The 18,642-nt window shown below is 36.9% G+C and overlaps 1 protein-coding gene across 1 annotated transcript in view; it reads left to right on the top strand.

Annotated features, from left to right (window-relative positions):
- Positions 1-10,211, top strand: part of LOC139711782 (CTD small phosphatase-like protein 2-B) — a 63,711-nt gene extending 53,500 nt beyond the window's left edge. Inside the window, exons 8-12 of the mRNA XM_071623636.1 lie at positions 657-743; positions 2,092-2,234; positions 3,174-3,300; positions 5,849-5,944; positions 6,897-10,211. Coding sequence (XP_071479737.1) covers positions 657-743; positions 2,092-2,234; positions 3,174-3,300; positions 5,849-5,944; positions 6,897-6,962 — 519 coding nt within the window. The 3' untranslated portion in view covers positions 6,963-10,211. The remainder of the gene's footprint in view (positions 1-656; positions 744-2,091; positions 2,235-3,173; positions 3,301-5,848; positions 5,945-6,896) is intronic.
- The last annotated feature ends 8,431 nt before the right edge of the window (positions 10,212-18,642 follow it).

Below are 18,642 nucleotides of genomic sequence, written 5' to 3'. Positions count from 1 at the left end.
GTCTGATAATAATAAAAAACACTCACATTACCTAATGGATTGTAGATGGATAGATTGAAAGATGGATATATGATGAATAGATATGGCAATAGGTAGAGTTATAATGGGTATATTTCATTATCAATAAGCAGGTCAATGGAAAAGTAAAAGATAGATAGAAAAATAGATAAGATAGGTAGAGAGATAGATTATAGACAGGCAGACAGACAAACAAACAGATAGAGAGAGAGAAATAGATGAATAGATAAGTAATTATTTTGTAAACAGAGAGTTAAGTAGATGAATACATGGATGAATAGGTCAATAGACAGGTAAATAGATAAATAGATAGTCAGTAAATATATACCTGGTAGGGAATAGATAGGTAAATAGAATGAGAGATAGATAGAAAGGAGGATAGAGAGATAGATAGATAGATCAGGTAGATGGGCAGATGAATAGACAGGTGAGAAGAAAGACCCAGCTACAGAAAAATAAGTAGATACATGATAGTTCAAGTAGATATCCTAGTTCAAGTAGATGTCCAAAAACAGATAGATCAAAGATAAGAGAGATATTGCAATTCAGTTGTCAGTGAATGATTACTGATAATGAATAAATGCATAAATCAGCTGATTAATTTGGTCCTTCTTTTCTCTTTTCTCCTGTCCATATAGGATGAGACTCTGGTGCACTGCAGCTTAGCCGAGATGGAAAACTGCACGATGTCATTTCCTGTCTACTTCCAGGAAAACGAGTATCAGGTCAGAGGTCAACCTGTCATTGAATGTGCATGTTTGTTCTTCATGAATATGCATGTTTGTTCTTTGTAATTTATATAGATATCCATAGCCTTTATGTCGTCGCATATGAAGAGTGAGTGGATATTTATTGTGAGTCGATGGGCTGACAAGATAATAAAGATAATAATGATAGGTCTTATTTATCCAGGGTAGCCTCTTCAATGTTGCCACTGCTCTACCAGAGGGTCCTGCCATTATTATTACCCTAGCGTTGCCAGGTACACATTTATACACCTGGGTCAAGAGGGACATTGAGGGTAAAAACATTTTGTCCAGGGACGTAAGCACTGGGCGGGAACCAAACTCGGGTCCTCCAATTGGGAGTTGGGAGCCTTATCCACTATGCCACAATGCTCCCACTTAATAGATGGCTGACCTTTGTGTGGGAACACTGGGTCGGGTGCACATTGGCCCCTGTTGAAGATTTTAGTGTGTGATAATTAGTGGTGGAATGGTGGTTTGTGTGTTGGTAGAGGATAGTGAGGTAATGATGGCGATGGTGGTGGTAGTGGTGATATTGGAGAGGGGTGTAAAGACAAAAACTAAGTGTTCACCCTCCCCCCCTCCCCCCCCCCCCCCCCCCCCCCAATCCTCACAATGCCACTAGAGGAAGAAATCATGGTATCTAGTTAAATGTGCCATCACTGGATGCAGGTAATGCATGTATACATTGGGAGGATGTGATTTGAAGATACCAGTATTGAATGTCCCCAAAATATGTGGAGATATTTTCTGTATCATCCATTGTTTTAGGGAGTAACTTTTAATGTAAGTCCTTGCGTTTTACTTTGTGGTTACAAAGAAAGGACCTTGATGAGAAATAGTCATGTTTTGTCAGATGGTTCAGAAATAAGATGTGTTATTCTCAATGACATTGCATAATATAATTTCTTTAATACCCTTTGTAAATATGAACATGTGATGGCCAACATTGGCAAAAGTAAAATTTGTCGTGGATTTCTATACTAATGCATTTATTAGAGCCATCCAGATATTGCTGTAAGAATGTTTTGTCTCTCCTCCAACTCTTAGTGATTGTTCTTTGGGGAAATTTGGTCATAGAACAGTTTACAAAAAGACACAAATCTCTGGCATCAGTGAATTAGATTACCCAAATTGCAGTCCTGTTGATGACTTGGTCACAATATTACTTTTGCTAGCACTTGTACTTAAGAAATCAAAACAAACAAAACTGAATGATCAATGTAGTAAGGATACATGTGACTTCAAGCCTGCGCTCAGTTTTGCTACCATGTTGAGCTACTGTTTCTCACCAACGATTGTCACTGACTTTCCCGTCCCCTCCCAGGTGTATGTGAGAACGCGACCGTTCTTTCGTGACTTCCTGGAGCGCATGTCCAAGATCTTTGAGATCATACTCTTCACGGCCTCCAAGAGAGTGTATGCTGACAAGCTTCTCAATCTCCTGGACCCAGAGAAGAAACTTGTGAGGTTAGTAATATATCACAAAACAATGCCAGAAAGAACTGCTATTATGAATGAAACGATAACACCAGATTGCACAACTGTTACTGTTCAAGAAGAATGCCTGAACGTGTAGACCATGATGTCAGGAGGAATTATATGATACCTTAAGTATTGTATACTGTTGCCAGGTGACTGTTTGTTTGTTCATTTTCCATCTGCGAGAGATGGCTGGATAGCCCATATTCAGCTAAGTTAAGCTGGTCTTCCATGAGGTCCAGTTGGATGTGAGGTGGGACCACTTCACCGGGTTAAACACCCTGCTCTTTGCGATGAATGAATGAAGCGGGATCTTTTACATGCATGAGTTGTTACTCTCTCATACACGGGACCTCCATTTTATGTCCTATCTGAGGGACAGAGTGTTTTGCCTCTTACTAGAGGGGACGGTATGCTTACACACAACATTGCTCAGTCCAGACTCGGGTTCGAACCCGGGCGGCGTGATCGTGAGGCAGACGCGCTACCGACTGAGCCAACTCACCGCCCTTAACTCTGTGAAAGAGTGCATGTAACTCTGTGAAAGAGTTACATGCACTTCTGTTTGGAAGGTGAAAGGTTACATCCAAACTTTTGAACAATGAGCATGTTATATTTCTCTACTGCATTAACAGGTATTTCTGCCCCGAAAGACATGAAGGAATGAAATGAGTTGATCTTTAGATACAAAAATTATTGAAATTGACATGTAATTTCCGCAGTTGCTGTAAGAGCTTGTACTTTTAATCTGTGAAATAATTGAGAATCAAATTGCATTTTGCTCAACAACACTACTTTATGCAGCACTTAGTATTGTACCTTTAGAATGATGCATGCATGAAGAGTGTGAAATTTCAAATGAAATGAAAAACAGGAGAGAAGTAGATTTCATGACCCCTCATCCCCGTTGCGATTCTGCCCTAACAGGCATCGCTTGTTCCGGGAGCATTGCATCTGTGTTCAGGGCAACTACATAAAGGACCTCAACATCCTGGGTCGAGATCTGACCAAGACTGTCATCATTGACAACTCACCCCAGGCTTTTGGGTATCAGGTGAGTCGCCATCACTGGTGGAGGAGGAGTTATGTGTGTCAGTGTGTCTGTATGTTTTCGATTCTCGCTATTGTATATAGCAGGGCTGCACACTAACCCATTTTTTTCTACTGGTCCGACCCGTTTGTCGAACCAGTAGGTGCCCAGTGTGTCCATCTTTTACTGGTCCATTCGTGGAAAAGTTACTGGTCTGACAGTGATTCTTACTGGTCAGGACCGTTGGACCAGTGCCAGTGTGCAGCGTTGTATATAGATGTAATGACTGCAATGGCGGTGGTGCTATTTAAAGGACAAGTTCACCCTCATAAACATAAGGATTGAGAGAATGTAGCAATATTAGGAGAACACGTCATTGAAAGTTTGAGGAAAATCGGACAACCCGTTCAAAAGTTATGAATTTTTGAAGTTTTTGTGTAGTAACCGCTGGATGAGAAGACTACTGCAGTGTATGAATAACTTAGATGTCACATGCATACAACAATATAAGGAAAATATAAAGAGAATTTCACAAAATTCCATCTTTTGAAAAAAGTACATATTCCCTTGACTCGTTAACGACATATGTTAGGGGTAATGTTATTCCCCCTGCTTTTAGAAAGAGACAAGTCAAGTGCTCTTTTATTATGCGAAAAAAGTGAAAATATGTTGAATTTTCTTTACATTTTCTTTATCCAGTTGTACGCATATGACTCACAAGCTGTAGTAGTCTCCTCATCCAGCGGTTCCAACACAAAAATTTTAAAAATTCATAACTTTTGCATCGATTGTCCAATTTTCCTCAAACTTTCACTGATGTGTTCTACTAATATTGTTGCATTTTCTCAATCCTTATGTTTATGAAGGTGAACTTGTCCTTTAATTTCCACACTAATGTTTTGACAAAGCTGTGCTGGTGCACAGCAAGAGCTCTATTTAGTCAAACACAAAAAGCTTCAAGCTACTATCTCTTTCTCTAAACTACCTTATAGATATAATTTCTCAGCAATTGTTACGTGTTGGGGAAAGAAATATCGACAGCTACGTGTAGCTCTGATAAGATTGAATTTTTGTTGTGAAGTGTCAATGTTTTAGGCATGATAAAAAGGAAAAAGTTAGATGTGATAACTGCATAGATGCTCTGCGCATGCCTGTTGCACTGTAACTCCGCATTACAGTACTGGAAGTGTACAAGTAAAGACCAAAAGCGTGACCTCGCTTGACTTCCATGTGTTGCACATAGGTGCAGAAATCACCTCATTCATGTGCAAATAGCGTACGCCCAGTTTACAGACCTGACTGCTAAGGACGAAATGTTTACTTTATATGCTATGGAGAGAATTGAATGTGTGAGAAAGATTATAGCACCCTTATGAGGGACACATCATCTTTTTTTTTTTTTTTTCATTTACAGTCAACCTCACCTAAGTCAAATCCAAAAGGGATAAAAAAAAAATCCTTTTGATTCAGAGTGACTTTGATTTCCATGATAGAATTAACGCATGTTTTCATCCATCCAGATATAATTTTCTTTAGACTTTACCAAATTTCTGACTAGTGTGAGGTCGACTTAGGTAAGGTTGACTGGATGTCATTGTGGAGCTGCTCCAAGAAATGTTTTTTTTTTCCTGATTTGTCTTATTATGTGGAGAAAAAAAAATCTGATTCTCCCTCAGCCTGTGTAGTACAGTTTTTACCCTTCATAGAGCACAATGTCCAAAGTCCATTGTAATGAGTGATAAACATTGTATGTTCTGTGTAAATATATTTATGGTCTGATCATGCACAAAGTATGATAGCAGATTTGCACAGAGGCAGCAGTCATGATCTTGATGAATTTCATGAATACATTCCCATCTTTAGTTACCCGGATGATGTATCAGGACAATTACCCCCCCCCCCCCCCAAAACAAAAACAAAAATCAAAAATCAAAAAACAAAACTCAATACTGGTTAGTTGTAAGGTTAGAGTAAAGATTAGGGTTAGATTTAGGATTAGGACTTTGGGTCAGGGTTAGGATTAGGTTCAGAATTAGGATTAGGGCAAGGGGAAGGGTCCGGGGTAATTGCCCTGGACCCCCGGATGAAGCTCACAATTTGCTGAAGTCTTGCATGACCATGTCACGCCCAAGATATGTGATTGCCATTTCAACAGCAACGCTAATCAATTCAATAATACTTCCTCGTCAGAAGACAGCTTGAACACTACACGATTCTTATAAAGCCCCTAGTCATGAAACTCGTCAGTGTAAAACATGAACATGATTGCAGAGGAGAGGATGTAACAAGCTATAAAGCACCCTGGCATACCTCCAAACTTTACACTTTGAGTGGAGCAAGTTGGTACTGTCACAAAATAAGATTTGAATACATTCTCAAGTACATCATTTGTACTTGTATATGTTTTGTTTAAAAATTTGTCTGCTTCTATTTCTTTCTTTTATGCATTGTCTTGGCGCTAAGGGATTTCTTGGGTACAGCAGACAAATTTTCCATGAAAAAAAGAAATTGTGTTTTGTAGATTCAGTACTAGTAAGATTGATCTTTAATTTCTTTTCTGACTGATCCTCAGCTGGAGAATGGCATTCCGATCGAGAGTTGGTTTGCGGACGACAATGACTCAGAGCTCATCAAACTCGTTCCGTTCTTGGAGAGCCTTGTCACCATGGTAAGCAACAGTACAAATGTGTCCCCCAAGTTTCCCAAAAGTTAACTTCAGAATGTTGACCCAAATTGGTTGCAGTCAATCCGAGGCAGTCTTTGGCGAGAAAATTTGCTCAGGCCGAAGAGTGTTTCCCTTTACTGCAACAAATGCTGTATAAGCTGAATATTTTGTGAGGTTTTCCCACCTTTTATTAGGACCTCTTTGTTTGGAGATTTTGAGAAGAATCAAAGTGGGACACACCTTTTATTCGGACCACTTTGTTTTACTTTGTTTTTTATATCTCAGCCATTTCAAAACCGATTTTCATCAAATACACTTTGAATTCCTCTTCGAATTTTATGCTCTTAAATATTTCATAAGTGGTTTCTAATCATCTCGTAAAAAGTTAATATTTGAATCCCCCATCTCAACCAAAGTTATACCATCCCTTTAATCTGTCATTCAGGCTAAAAGTTCTCCCTGAACACATTAATGCCTATGACTTGCAATCAAATTTAGTGGTTATAATGATAAAAGTGCTGTTAACATCCCATTTCATACTCTGAGTGGGGTAATGGTATCTACAGTTTGCGTTATGCTTCATTCTCGACTCGCGCATTTGACTCATGATGTAACCACCCTTTCACACATTTTAAACAAGATTCACGTCAGCACAAGTGAAACTAGAAGTATGTATGTACTGAAGCAGACTGGTATGAGTCTACTACATGTTTGAGGTTAAGAGGGAAATGCCCTGGGGAAGTTCTTTTTTATGTTCTCGTTTCTAATTTTCAGAATTGACAAAGAGATGCTCTCTGCATGTTGAGAAATTTCGAAGAGAACTATATGAGATTTTGTGGATTGTTTCACTTTGACTAAAAAAAGACATGGGCAAAGTGTTTTCCATTGATGCGGGAGTAAAATGTATGAAAGTGAAAACCAATGTTTTCCCTTTGGTCTTTCTTATTGCATGCAGAAAGAGGATGTGCGGCCCCACGTGAAAGAAAAGTTCCGTCTCCATGAACTGTTACCTCCAGACTAATCATCGGATGGATTCCGGTTCTTCTCCCCGTGTCCCTTCCCCCGTCAAGGAAAAAAAAAAACCAGAGCAGATAAAGAGTTACAGACTTGTATAAAAAGTGTATTTTTGTGAGCTAGAAAGAGAAGAGAAAAAAAAAAATTCAGAGATATTTCTATGAATGAAAGGCAACAATTTTTAACTATCATGTACAAACTTATGCGTACAGTGAGTGCATTGCAGAAAATCTTGTACAGGCATTGTAAATTACCGGAGAATTTTGACATGTGTAAATATCTTGTACATAAATCTACCCCTAGTTTTCCCTTCCCTACTGAAGAGAATCAAATGGCTGCCAAGAGTAAGGTTTTTTTTTATTTATTTACTAGGCTCTCACAGATTTGTGGTTTTTGTTCTAACATGCTCTTCTAAAAATTCCATTTCCAGGGTTATTTCATCACCAGTCTCTGAAAATGACACAACTTACATTTTTGTTTTGGGTTCTACCTACTTGTAATGATCGTTCATACCGCCCTTTATCTGTGGTGATATATCGTATGGCAAACTTTCTCGTTTGTTTAGGAGTGTTTGTTTCTTTTGTTTTTTAATTTCTCGTAGGAAGAACTCTATTAGAGAAATATACTGTTCCAATGTAGTCTAAACTATTGTATCACAGGAGTATTACATAAGATTGTTACATATCTGTTTGATTTTATCATGATAGTGTTTAAATTTCATTTGGGAACACTATTTATCGCCAGTAGCGGAATCAATTCACTGCATTCCACATCTTTCTGCCGTAGATGTTTTTGGTAATCTGCATTTAAAGTGATTTTGATTTTTTTTTTACCCCTTGAATGTAAATGGTATTTTATTCTGCACAATTTTAGGATTTTAACCAAAAAAAAAAAAAAAAGAGAAAGAAAGAAGAAAAAATATCATTTATACGTGGTGAAGTGTGATGGTCGTTTAGAAATGTTTCGCAAGATTTTACATAAGTGTTGCCATTGAAGAAATTATGCTGTATTTCACTGTGTTTAGAACGATATTTTTTTTTTCAAAATGCCATTTTCAAAATGCCATTTTATTCTGCTCCTAAGTCTAATGATTCATTTTTACTTGGAGTATGAAAAACCCTGCTGATTCTTCATCTTTTACACATTTTAAAAAAGTTATTAAAAAGATATTATTAGTGTGATATCAGAGTTACTTTATCTAAATTATTTGCAGGTCTATGGATACACCTTACCCCTGCCTTCCATAACTTCCTCTAACATCCTCCATTGATAAAGCAGAGCTCTTGCAGATATGAGTGAATGCATATTTGCAACATTGGTGTCAAACCTCAAGAAACTTCTCTGTGCACAGCACAGAAAAAAAAAATGCCTTTCAGTGCTTGCTTTGTAACGATGAACGCCAAAGATACATTTTTCTTTTTATCAAATCCTCAAATCCTTTTCAAGAAATGGCAAAAATAGGTTACAACTTTTTGATCATGCACAATCTCGTATACTCTACACTTCATGGCTCAATAGAATGAGATAAGTTCACAGACTTGCCAAAGACTATGTGTACTATCAAACGTTTACAAACAAACATGGGTTCAGATATGTGGGACTAGTACCTTTCATGCTTGTGTGGGGGAAAACTTGCGTAACTTTCATAAAACCTTTGTCGTGAACGCATGTTGGTGACGTCATTAGGAAATAACAGAGTTAGAGATGTTTATTGTGGTTTTTCCACAAACCGTACTTGCTTGCTCAGTTTCACAAACATTTATTACATTTTAATGGTTGCTGCTTCTGTTAGGTTAGATTGAATCCATTTTCTCATGTGTTAGGTCCATAGTAATGTATTTTATTTTTTCTTTTAATGTGCCCTGACAGTCATTCCAAGAAGATATCATTACATTATTGCATGATCAGTAGTAAGGGTAATAAGTTTTGTTTCCTGTTGCATTTCCGCACGATCAAGTATACAAAGATATTGATACGATATTGACCATTACGCCAAACTTTTGCAGTTTCTCTTAAAGTGATAAAGTAATTTGTGGTTGTTTGGTAATAAACTGAAAGTATGATTATGATGATTTAGAAAATGTGCTATGTTGGAGATTACAAATATCCATTGATGAATGTTATTGTAGTAGTGCCAAATGTGTAGGAAAATCATTAGGAATCCAAGTTGACACAGGTACAGAACTGTTTTTAAAAATTTTGTTCTTTCTTTTAACTCTTTCATCATCTAAAGATTAACAAACGTAATCTTTCATAAGCCTTTTGGGAATGATTTATCATCTCTGGAAATCAAATGTTAAATTGGAGTGGATGGGAATTGTAATATCATTTTCAATGTACATTCATGCTTTCCCGCCCACTCCCAGTCCCAGGTCCATCTTTGATGTGTGTTTAGAGTCATGTGTAGTTAGGTAGCCAGTAAGTTTTCCAGGGAGTTTTTTATACTATGATACGTTAATTGTTCCTTCCATGCTGCTGTATCTGTAGAGGGGACGACAGTTCTCCTGTCTTATCTCAGACATATAAAATGCCAGTCTACCCCAGGTTAGGTGTACATAATGCTTGTAAATATTATCCTAGATGTGTGGGGGATATTCTGTCCCCTTCCTTTGTAAAGAGCCTGTTATGATTTCTATTGCGTGTCTTACTATTATTCCCCTAGCTTTTACTGCCACAGACTATGGAACAATGATCACTTTGGGCTTTGCTGTTCTATTTTATATTTTGTAAATGAAATCATGCTTAAAACTCACTCAAATTCCTTGTTCTGAGAGTCTGAGAGAGAAAAATTTTTGTGTGCCCAGGGTAGTCCAGGAATGTAATGCTGAAAGTGGAAAAAGTAAAATATTGTTCAAGATTTTGCCACATTGTGGTTGCCATGCACGTACAGTTGTGCTGAAGGTCCCTGGTGCCATGGTTACGGGAAAGGGCTTAGCCAATCACAGTCACAGCTCATTTGTTTGTTGATCTCCAGATCTTGCCATCTCATGGTTTTAACACGAGCAAGGTGAAGTTGGAAAACAGAAATGCAAGGTATGGCGTACCATCAAAAGGAGTCTCGTGAACTTCACATATATTGTAGAGTTCAGTGGGTTAAAAATATTGGCAAGTATCACGTTGAAAGGCTGATTGAAGCGTTTGTGCAGATGATTCCTTAGTACGATGTTTTGTGATGATATCAAAGACCTTATTATGTTTTGATAGCAGATTTTAATCAGGTTTAATGCTTTGTAAAGATGTAAGACAAAAAAAAAAACTTTCAGCCAGGAACAAAACACTATGCATAATCCGTTCAGATATAATTTGCTATAACATCTTTCTTCGCATTTCAGCAAAATCTTGTAGGCTGATTTTACCCTGTGTACTCTTTTCAATCTATTGTGGGAGTGGAAAGTAAAAATTGATGTGTGTATAAACAAGGCCCAGTGGTTTTACTCATTCTTAAACATTTTATTGAAGGTTGTAACCTTTTGTACTATGCTGTTCCCCAGATATGTATAGACGTGTAAATATATTCTCCGTCTTCTTTGTTCCCCTTTTCTATTATAATCTATGCGTAAATATATATGAATTGAATGTGGATAACGTGTAAAAAGCAGTCTATTTTGTCTCTATGTACTTTTTTGTTGGGGGTGTTCTGAATTCCACCTGTGCTAAAACCTTTGACTGCAGAGTGTGTATTTCTTTTTCCCCTTAGTGTCATTATTTGAATCCTGTGTAAAGTGAAGAATCATTTGTGAAGTGGAAAAAAAAAAATGGCTATCAATCAAGAATTTAAAGGCAAATACTGCCCCCATGGGCTTCATACAACTCTCCAAATTGTTTCTCATTTGTGTGTCCGGTAAGGGAGGGCTGTTCATCTTGTGAGGAATTGCATCATCAACCCTTGCGTAATAGCTCGGGTTTCAGCTGCATTGCTTGTTTTCATATCGGTTTGTTGTGGTCGCGTTCGATTCTCCTAAGTTCTTGGCCAAGAGACACAATGTGAGAATTCAGTTCTAGAGCATTGCTGCCGGCACTACACAATCATATTTGAATGGATGAAGAAAAACTTGAGCACACTAACATTTTGAAAATAGTGTTGTCACTCTCACGATATCTATGAACGAATACCTCCATGCTAGTAATATTAAAGTAAACCATTTCCAAAGTGGTTGAATCTAATACAATGCTACTATGAGTGGGTAAGGAAAAAAATTGAGGGTGGTAAATCTACTACTGGTTACAGATATTCACTTTTCAAAGCATCTAACACTCATCTGCAACTACTTCAGTCGTCATAGATTCCTTTGCTACACAATATCCAAGAAACTGGTGGTATGTACTATTATTTTGTGGTTTGTAGTATACATTGTCTAAAAATGAAAATAAAAATTAAATGAAAAAATGAAGAATCCTGCTGCATATGTCAAACTACAAACATTTTAATCACTTCTTTAATTTCAAACCCTCAAAACTAAACACCACTAATAGTACTGTACTTTGAGAAGGGGTTTCAGTACCTCTGTGGACATTCAAGATTTAAACAGTAGAGTGAAGTTTGAACTATGTTCATACCTTTTAAGAAATCACAAATTTGATACAACACACCCATCACAGCATTATATTGTTGAAAAACTTGCCATCTGGAATCTGGACTGTCTTGCTGGAAAAAAATAATTGAAACCCTTTCTGCTAAGAAATGTTCACATTCACAGAAAAGAAACATACAAAGAAAACATCAATTTGGAAGGGGGGGGGGGTGCACTGGACATGTATGATAGCAGTTTTGATTAAAATACCACTTATTGCTTAGGTTTGATTAAGCAGCTTCCCGAAAGTGCTTCCAGCAAAATAATCTTGCTTTGTTTCATGATTTGTTCTTCCTTTATTATCATTTTTTTTTTCGAATGGGTATTTCTGAAAGTGATAACATTTTATTGAGGAGCTGTAATAGTTTATACGCTGAATAATAAAAGCAGCTGAATGAAATTAATAGCATGCAGTGATTGTAGTTACACAATTGTTATAAGGAACTTATGCGATGAAAAAGTAGAGATATAGTGAGTACAAGAAAAAGAACACCACTCTACCCCACCCCTCTAAAAAAAAAAAAAAAATGGTGAAAGAAATGCATGTCACTCCATTAGAAATCACCTGGTATTTTTGGCAAGTGCTGAAAATGGTGAGGAATGTATCAAATGAATCTTTCAAGACAAGCCAATTTAATTATAGATTCTCCTGACGATTTCTGGGAATGCAAGAACACAAACAGACAAAGACATCATATTTCAAGATTCAAGATGTTATTTTTCTCTCTGCCTGAGGGATATAAATATGTGTACTCTTTTTCACTGCTGGCATCACATCTTGCTCATCCACAATCAGCAACACAAATGTTTACCTCCGATCCACTCTTAACCGTGAGAGTTGCCATTGGGCCTGTTTTATGTAAGAAGTTTGCAAGTATTACAAGATGTGATGCATGCAGTTGCCATAGCAGCTACTGAATTGCCTCTAGCCAATCGGTCACTACCCAACTGTTGCCATGGTGAACTGAAGTTGTTTCCATTTTGCAATAATTGTAAATCACATTATGAAACATGCCCTTGGCAAATTATTTCGCATTCACATATACATGTAGTTGAACATGGTGGATTTCATGCTGAACGAAGACGTACCAGTATGGTACCCAAAAGTCTAATGCTGCATTGACGTTAAATCTTTACATTACTGTGAGTAAGTGAAAACAGTTCATTCTGTGATTTTAACCCCCGCATACCTACAAAAATAAGACACCATAGATATTTATCACCACAGAGCAGCCATCTGTAATAATTGGATTGACAAAATCTACTCCTAGAAGGCTGAGAGTGTTTCAAAGCTACCAAGTCTTCCCGATTCTGCATACCATTTCTCGAATATGAACGGTATATAAGTAGTGAATGGTCACGAGTGCGATGGTACAAGATTTTGATGGAATCCATTTTTCTTACATCTTTCACACGAGGTGAAAGATGGAGGTGTTCTACTCAACTCGGCTTCGCCTCGTTGAATAGTACGTCTCATCTTTCACCGAGTGCGAAATCTTGTTCCATTACATGAGTAAAGACCAAACACTATTTGTTTGAGACAACACCTCGAATGTCAGCAGATGTGGTCCACACAGATCCTTGAATTTAACACAGAAATGATGCCATTTTCCTTGAAAAGGAAACTGAGTAGCACAGACACAATCAGCCGTGTACACGTACGTACATAGTATGCGAAACTGATTGGTTGAAGTTGCTTACAAAACTGAGTGACAAAATACACGCTCGTAAGCGCAATTGTCATTGTTGAGTGCACACGGCAACTGTTTGTGTACAGTTACGTCAGAGCCGTGTGATGGAACAAAAAACTTCCAAGTCAATCGTGAGTTTAAGACGGGAGTCAATGGGTATTGGCGACGTCAGCCATGCAATGTCCAGTTTTGCTCAAACAAAATTGCATGGCTGATGGAACTTAAGCTATGCATCATGTGATGGGCAATCAACCAATCGGATTCTTTTTAGGTATTGTATAATAAAGAAAAATGGATTGTGTGGGTTGGCCGTTTTGGGAATGACCAGGTGATCCAACAGGTGGCCATGTTGAAAGTTATGGACCATAAAAGGCAAGAGGAAACCCTAAACATTAAACCTGTAGTCGTGCAGGCTGGCCTGTTTATTTGACCACTGTCATTGACAGATCTCATCCATTTCAGTGAGACACTCAATGTTTCTTCATGATAATGCTGAAACTTTGGAAAAATGCAACTTGCCATTGTTATCTTTAAAGTTAATGCGCTCAGTCATGCATGACATTTGTCAACACAACTAGGTATCACTGAAAAGAGGAAGAGTTCCCCCTGCTTCACAACCAACAAAGCCCTCTAAAGTTAGATTACCATTTTTTTAAATACACACTGTATACCTTTTCAGGTCATCAACCCCCCCCCCAAAAAAAAAAAAACAAACAAACAAACAAACAAACAAACAAACAAAAAAACGACCATCATCTAGCTTAGAATGTGCGTGTCGTTCATTCATCGCAAGTTCTCATTTTTCAAGACAGTTGTAGTTTTCAGTGGTCTTAATTCTTGTAGGCAAATTTAGTTTTTAGACCCACTACCACATGCTGTTACATAAACCGACTCACATCTTGTCTTCAAAATGATCATAGAAAATTGATGTGGTTGGGTTTTTGTTTTTTGTTTTTTGTTTTTTCACCAAAAGTAAATTTCTGGATCCTAGCTAGCAGTTGCAAACTGAATTGTGTATGATATTACCTCATGGAAAACAACAATGTGATATGAATCACGAAATGTCTGTACTGCAACATTACTCTAAGACTTATTGGGGACATGTCTTCTGTTTTTGATTTTGTCCTTTTTTTAAAAATAGGCTTTAGTAATTATGAAGCTAGTCAAGTAGTGAATGAAAGTCCCACATACTGTACCATCTTGCTGAGAATTTAATTTCTAGCACTATTCATTCCTTCTCTTTGATTCAAACTTCCCCATGGATTTAACAATATGTTAAAGCGGTGCGATTATGCTTGTAACTTGTTATTTTAGCCTATCTAATAACATTACATTTGGTGATAAACTTTGCATAATTTTTTAATTTTTTTTTTTTCATTGAAACTACTATTCTATAATTTAAGGCTGTTAAGATTTGTACCAATAATGGATTTGGGGATATCCCCAGCATGAAATGCACATGAATTTTGTGAATCAGGGCAAAGGTGTTACAACTTTATATGGTATTTATTACATAGAGTTGTGATAGAGTCTGATGTGCTTGCATACATGTAAGCTTGCTTCTAATTTTGTCTATTGGTGATCGAGAAGAACGAACAAAGAGGGCACTTTCTCTAGATTTGTAGGTTTCTTGTCAGAAAAGTGTAACTAATGTGGTTTCTTTGTACAGAGATTTCAATTTTATCTTTTTTGTGTATAGTGAGTGTGCCTTTCTTGGCTTGTCTACCATTAAACGCAGTTCAACACCCCCAATTCCTACATGTGTGTGGTGTTTTTAGATTCATGTAGCTGTATGAACACATACTTATCTCTTCCTACTGTAAAAGCGGAAACTCTCTCAGTGTTAAAAATTTTGCGCACTTTGTGCAACCAGAAACCAGCGCACAAATTAAAGCATGTGAATATTTTTGCTTGCTGTAAGTTCCAGTAGTTCATGTCTTGATTCCACGAAATGAAAAACATCATCTCAAACGAACTCATCTTATCCGGCCGAGCGCGAAAAAACTGCCCATGTGAAAATATCAATTTTTACAGAAAAAGGTGTACTGTATATGTCATTGTGTGGCGGTGAATGGGCATGCATGTGTGTGTGTGTGTGTGTTTGTGTGTGTTCATACACAAGTAGCATTCATACATACTGCAGCAACTATCAGTAATACAGTTCAATCTGTAATCACCAATGATAGCTCTGTGGCAATAAATGTCTACGGTGTCTTAACTTTGTGGCTATGCAGGGGTTAAGATCACAGAAATCAGTACATTATAATACAAAATTCAAGAAAGTGCCAACAGCTGAATCTGTGTTTGACAAGCAAGAAAAATGATTCTTCCATCTTCAAATTTGACTTGTAAATGAGTGAGTAGCATATGAATATATATATATATATATATATATATATATATATATATAACCCATTTTCTTTGCTCAAAGTTTTCGCTATTTATTATTACAATTGTTTCTGGTCAGTTTTCCCTTCCTTTTTTCAATATATATATATATATATACTGTATCAGACTTATAATATATATATATACATATATATATTATATTTAAAAAAATATAAAATATATTTATATATATGTATATATATATATTTTTTTTTTTGTAAGTTTATTTTAGAGTAGCAATAAATTGGGAACTTGAAGATGCATGTGCAGCATCCACACAAAAGGAAACACATGGAATTCCATAAATACACATTCATCTTAGTTTGTTCTTTTCAAATTGCACATAATGGCACAAACCCACTATAAATCACTTGTGTCACCAATGCCTTGAACTATACACACACCGTAATGGCCAACATATCATGAAATCACAGAAAACCAACGCAAAAAGCACAATACTACACGTCCTAGCGAAATTTTATTCTTCCGAACAATCCTCAATAATAACTTTCTGTACAGATGTTGCAACAAAGACAAAAACAAAGACAAAAGAAAACAAAACAGTAAAATTTTTGACTCACGGTCTCTTTGTACACATCACAAAAAAAAGTTCACATTGCATTTATGGTACACAAAAACAAACAAAAACGATGAAGACACCACACTGAAGTAGCCTATCAGTCTCAAAATTAATCTTTTTTTATTACATGTACCAGCATCATAATTTTCACTGCTCACATACAGCTGCACTAAGTTTACCAAGAAAATGGCACATCTACAAGCCACATAACCTGCCTTATCGATGAATTGACACTGAATCTAGCCGGGTAATTTTTAATGTACAGTCATTCCAAATCCACTGCTTAAATCTTGGAATCATAGGTTATAAATCTCTTTGAATGAAATAATATTTTTGCCAATCAACCAATCAGAGGCCAGAATCCAAGTCATCATCACTCAAAAGCTGCCAGTTATGACCATGCAACAAAGGGTATGCAATGCTGAAGTTTTGTTTGTGGCCAATGATGCAAAGAAATAGCTGAAATACATAATTGTAGCCTTCGTTTGAAATTTGACACCCCTTCAAATCCCTCTTGGGCAATAATTTGTCTTTAGGGCCCTGTTTCATAAAACGTGTTATCAATAACAAGTTACGATAGTTGTTATAAGCTACCGGTACTGAAATCCTTGCATCTGATTGGCTGAGAGTAAATTTGCCATAGAAATGTGGCAGTTGTTACTGATAACAAATTTTATAAAATGGGACCCAGATTGACTCTTGTCTAATGAAACTCTCATTAAAAGTCTCTGGTATTTCAATCAGAAAACTGACAATCACCTAATATTTGTCTCATGTGTCACCACATATTATGAAACAAAAAATATTTGTGAGGAAACCCTAAGGCAAGACTTCATTATTTACACAAAATGTCATTAAAATACTCTTAAGGTGATGTGAGGCTCTAATCTACAGCCATGCTATAATACTTTATCTAAGGTTACAGCTCTTAACTGCTAGGACTTATAGAGGTTTTGAACCACAAACAAAAATGCACTCTTTTAGCTCATATGAGGACTTGGCAAGTGAGCAGGAATGAACACACATTGGTAAGTAAATTCTATCACTGAAATAGACAAGGAATTGCTTGTGAAGCAATATGATTTCTCACTACTGTACCAGAAGATACTGGAAAGCAATCTGACATGTACTCCTCTGAAACATTTTGAGAGGGTCTGGCAAAATAGACTAACAACTTGCGAACGGATATTCATATGCATTCTAAATGTCATCTACTTTTGAGTGACACTGGTAACAATTGCTGCTTAAGTACTATCTAGACTTATTAATTTTTCCCATGAAAAATCTCACCATGACTTCTGCATTATGGTAAATTTCTTATGTAACAATCAGCATAATCTCTTCTTCTTCTTCTTTTAAATCTGAGAGCTACTCAAAAACATACATTTACCAACATAAAATCACAATAGCTGTCGGCAGAAATGGCAGGCACTCCTATCACATGCATAAATAAATACATTTAGTACACAGTTTGTCACAATGCTATTGTTTTCCCTGAAAAATAAAAATGAATCGCATCAATATCAAGAGAAACGGTAATGATGAAACACGTGATCACAATAGAATCTAAAATCACGTTCATGATGAAAGCAGTAAACTTACAAAGTTGTTTACACACGTATTTTCAGTTTGCAAGAGGAGCATTCACACTCCTCACAAACTTCATACAATGAATTCCCAAATTAGATTCAGCTGACCACAGGTGGATGAAATAACTCATCATAGCACGCTTTCAAGAGAAAACAGCCCAAAATAAAACCATTACAGTCAGTCCGCAGCGCGTGCGATAATGAGGCACGAACGACAATTTTATTCAGAATCACGTTTGCGCAGTTTGTGCCCTTGAGACTGACGAGATTTCGCGATACTTTGCGAAAGTTTTTGCAGAGGTCGCAATAACAGCTTTCATAGCTTTCGCAGTGCATTGTTTGACCCAGGATGGTTGGGTAGGTTATAGAGCTGATTATGCTCATTAATTTGATACCTAATTTCCCTATTTTTGATCTCAATATAGTAGTCCATTTTAGCATCAAAGTAAACGATTATTTTGCCAGTGTTCAAGAAGCTTTTAGATCATAGTTTGATGTTTTGCTAGTTCCTGACTGGTATTGAAAATGGATCTCCGTAATTTCTTCGATTTCACAATCGTGAAACTTGAGCGAGTATGATCAATTAAAAAACGAAGAGGGGCACCATTTTTAAGGTTGTGAATTTTCCTGTTGAAAACAAGGCAAATTATGTTTTCTTACCGAAAGTGGGGTAGTGAATGAACACGCGTGGAGTGTGTTGTTGATACCCAGACAATGGTCGTGGACAATGACCAGGATTGGAATGCTTCATGAGGAATTCCACTATCGCAGCTAGTCTTTGTTAATTCTGAAATGTGGTGTGTGCAAGCACATGGAAATATGTGCTTACTTCTTTCATGTGCATGCATTTCACCCTGTGTCAAGAATT

This window comes from Diadema antillarum, unplaced genomic scaffold, assembly GCF_040938485.1.
Source record: "Diadema antillarum isolate AM-2024a unplaced genomic scaffold, OU_Dant_1.0 seq00001702_RagTag, whole genome shotgun sequence".
NCBI lineage: Eukaryota > Metazoa > Echinodermata > Echinoidea > Diadematoida > Diadematidae > Diadema > Diadema antillarum.
Note: the sequence above shows the minus strand (reverse complement) of the source record. Positions and strands in the feature narration are given on the sequence as shown.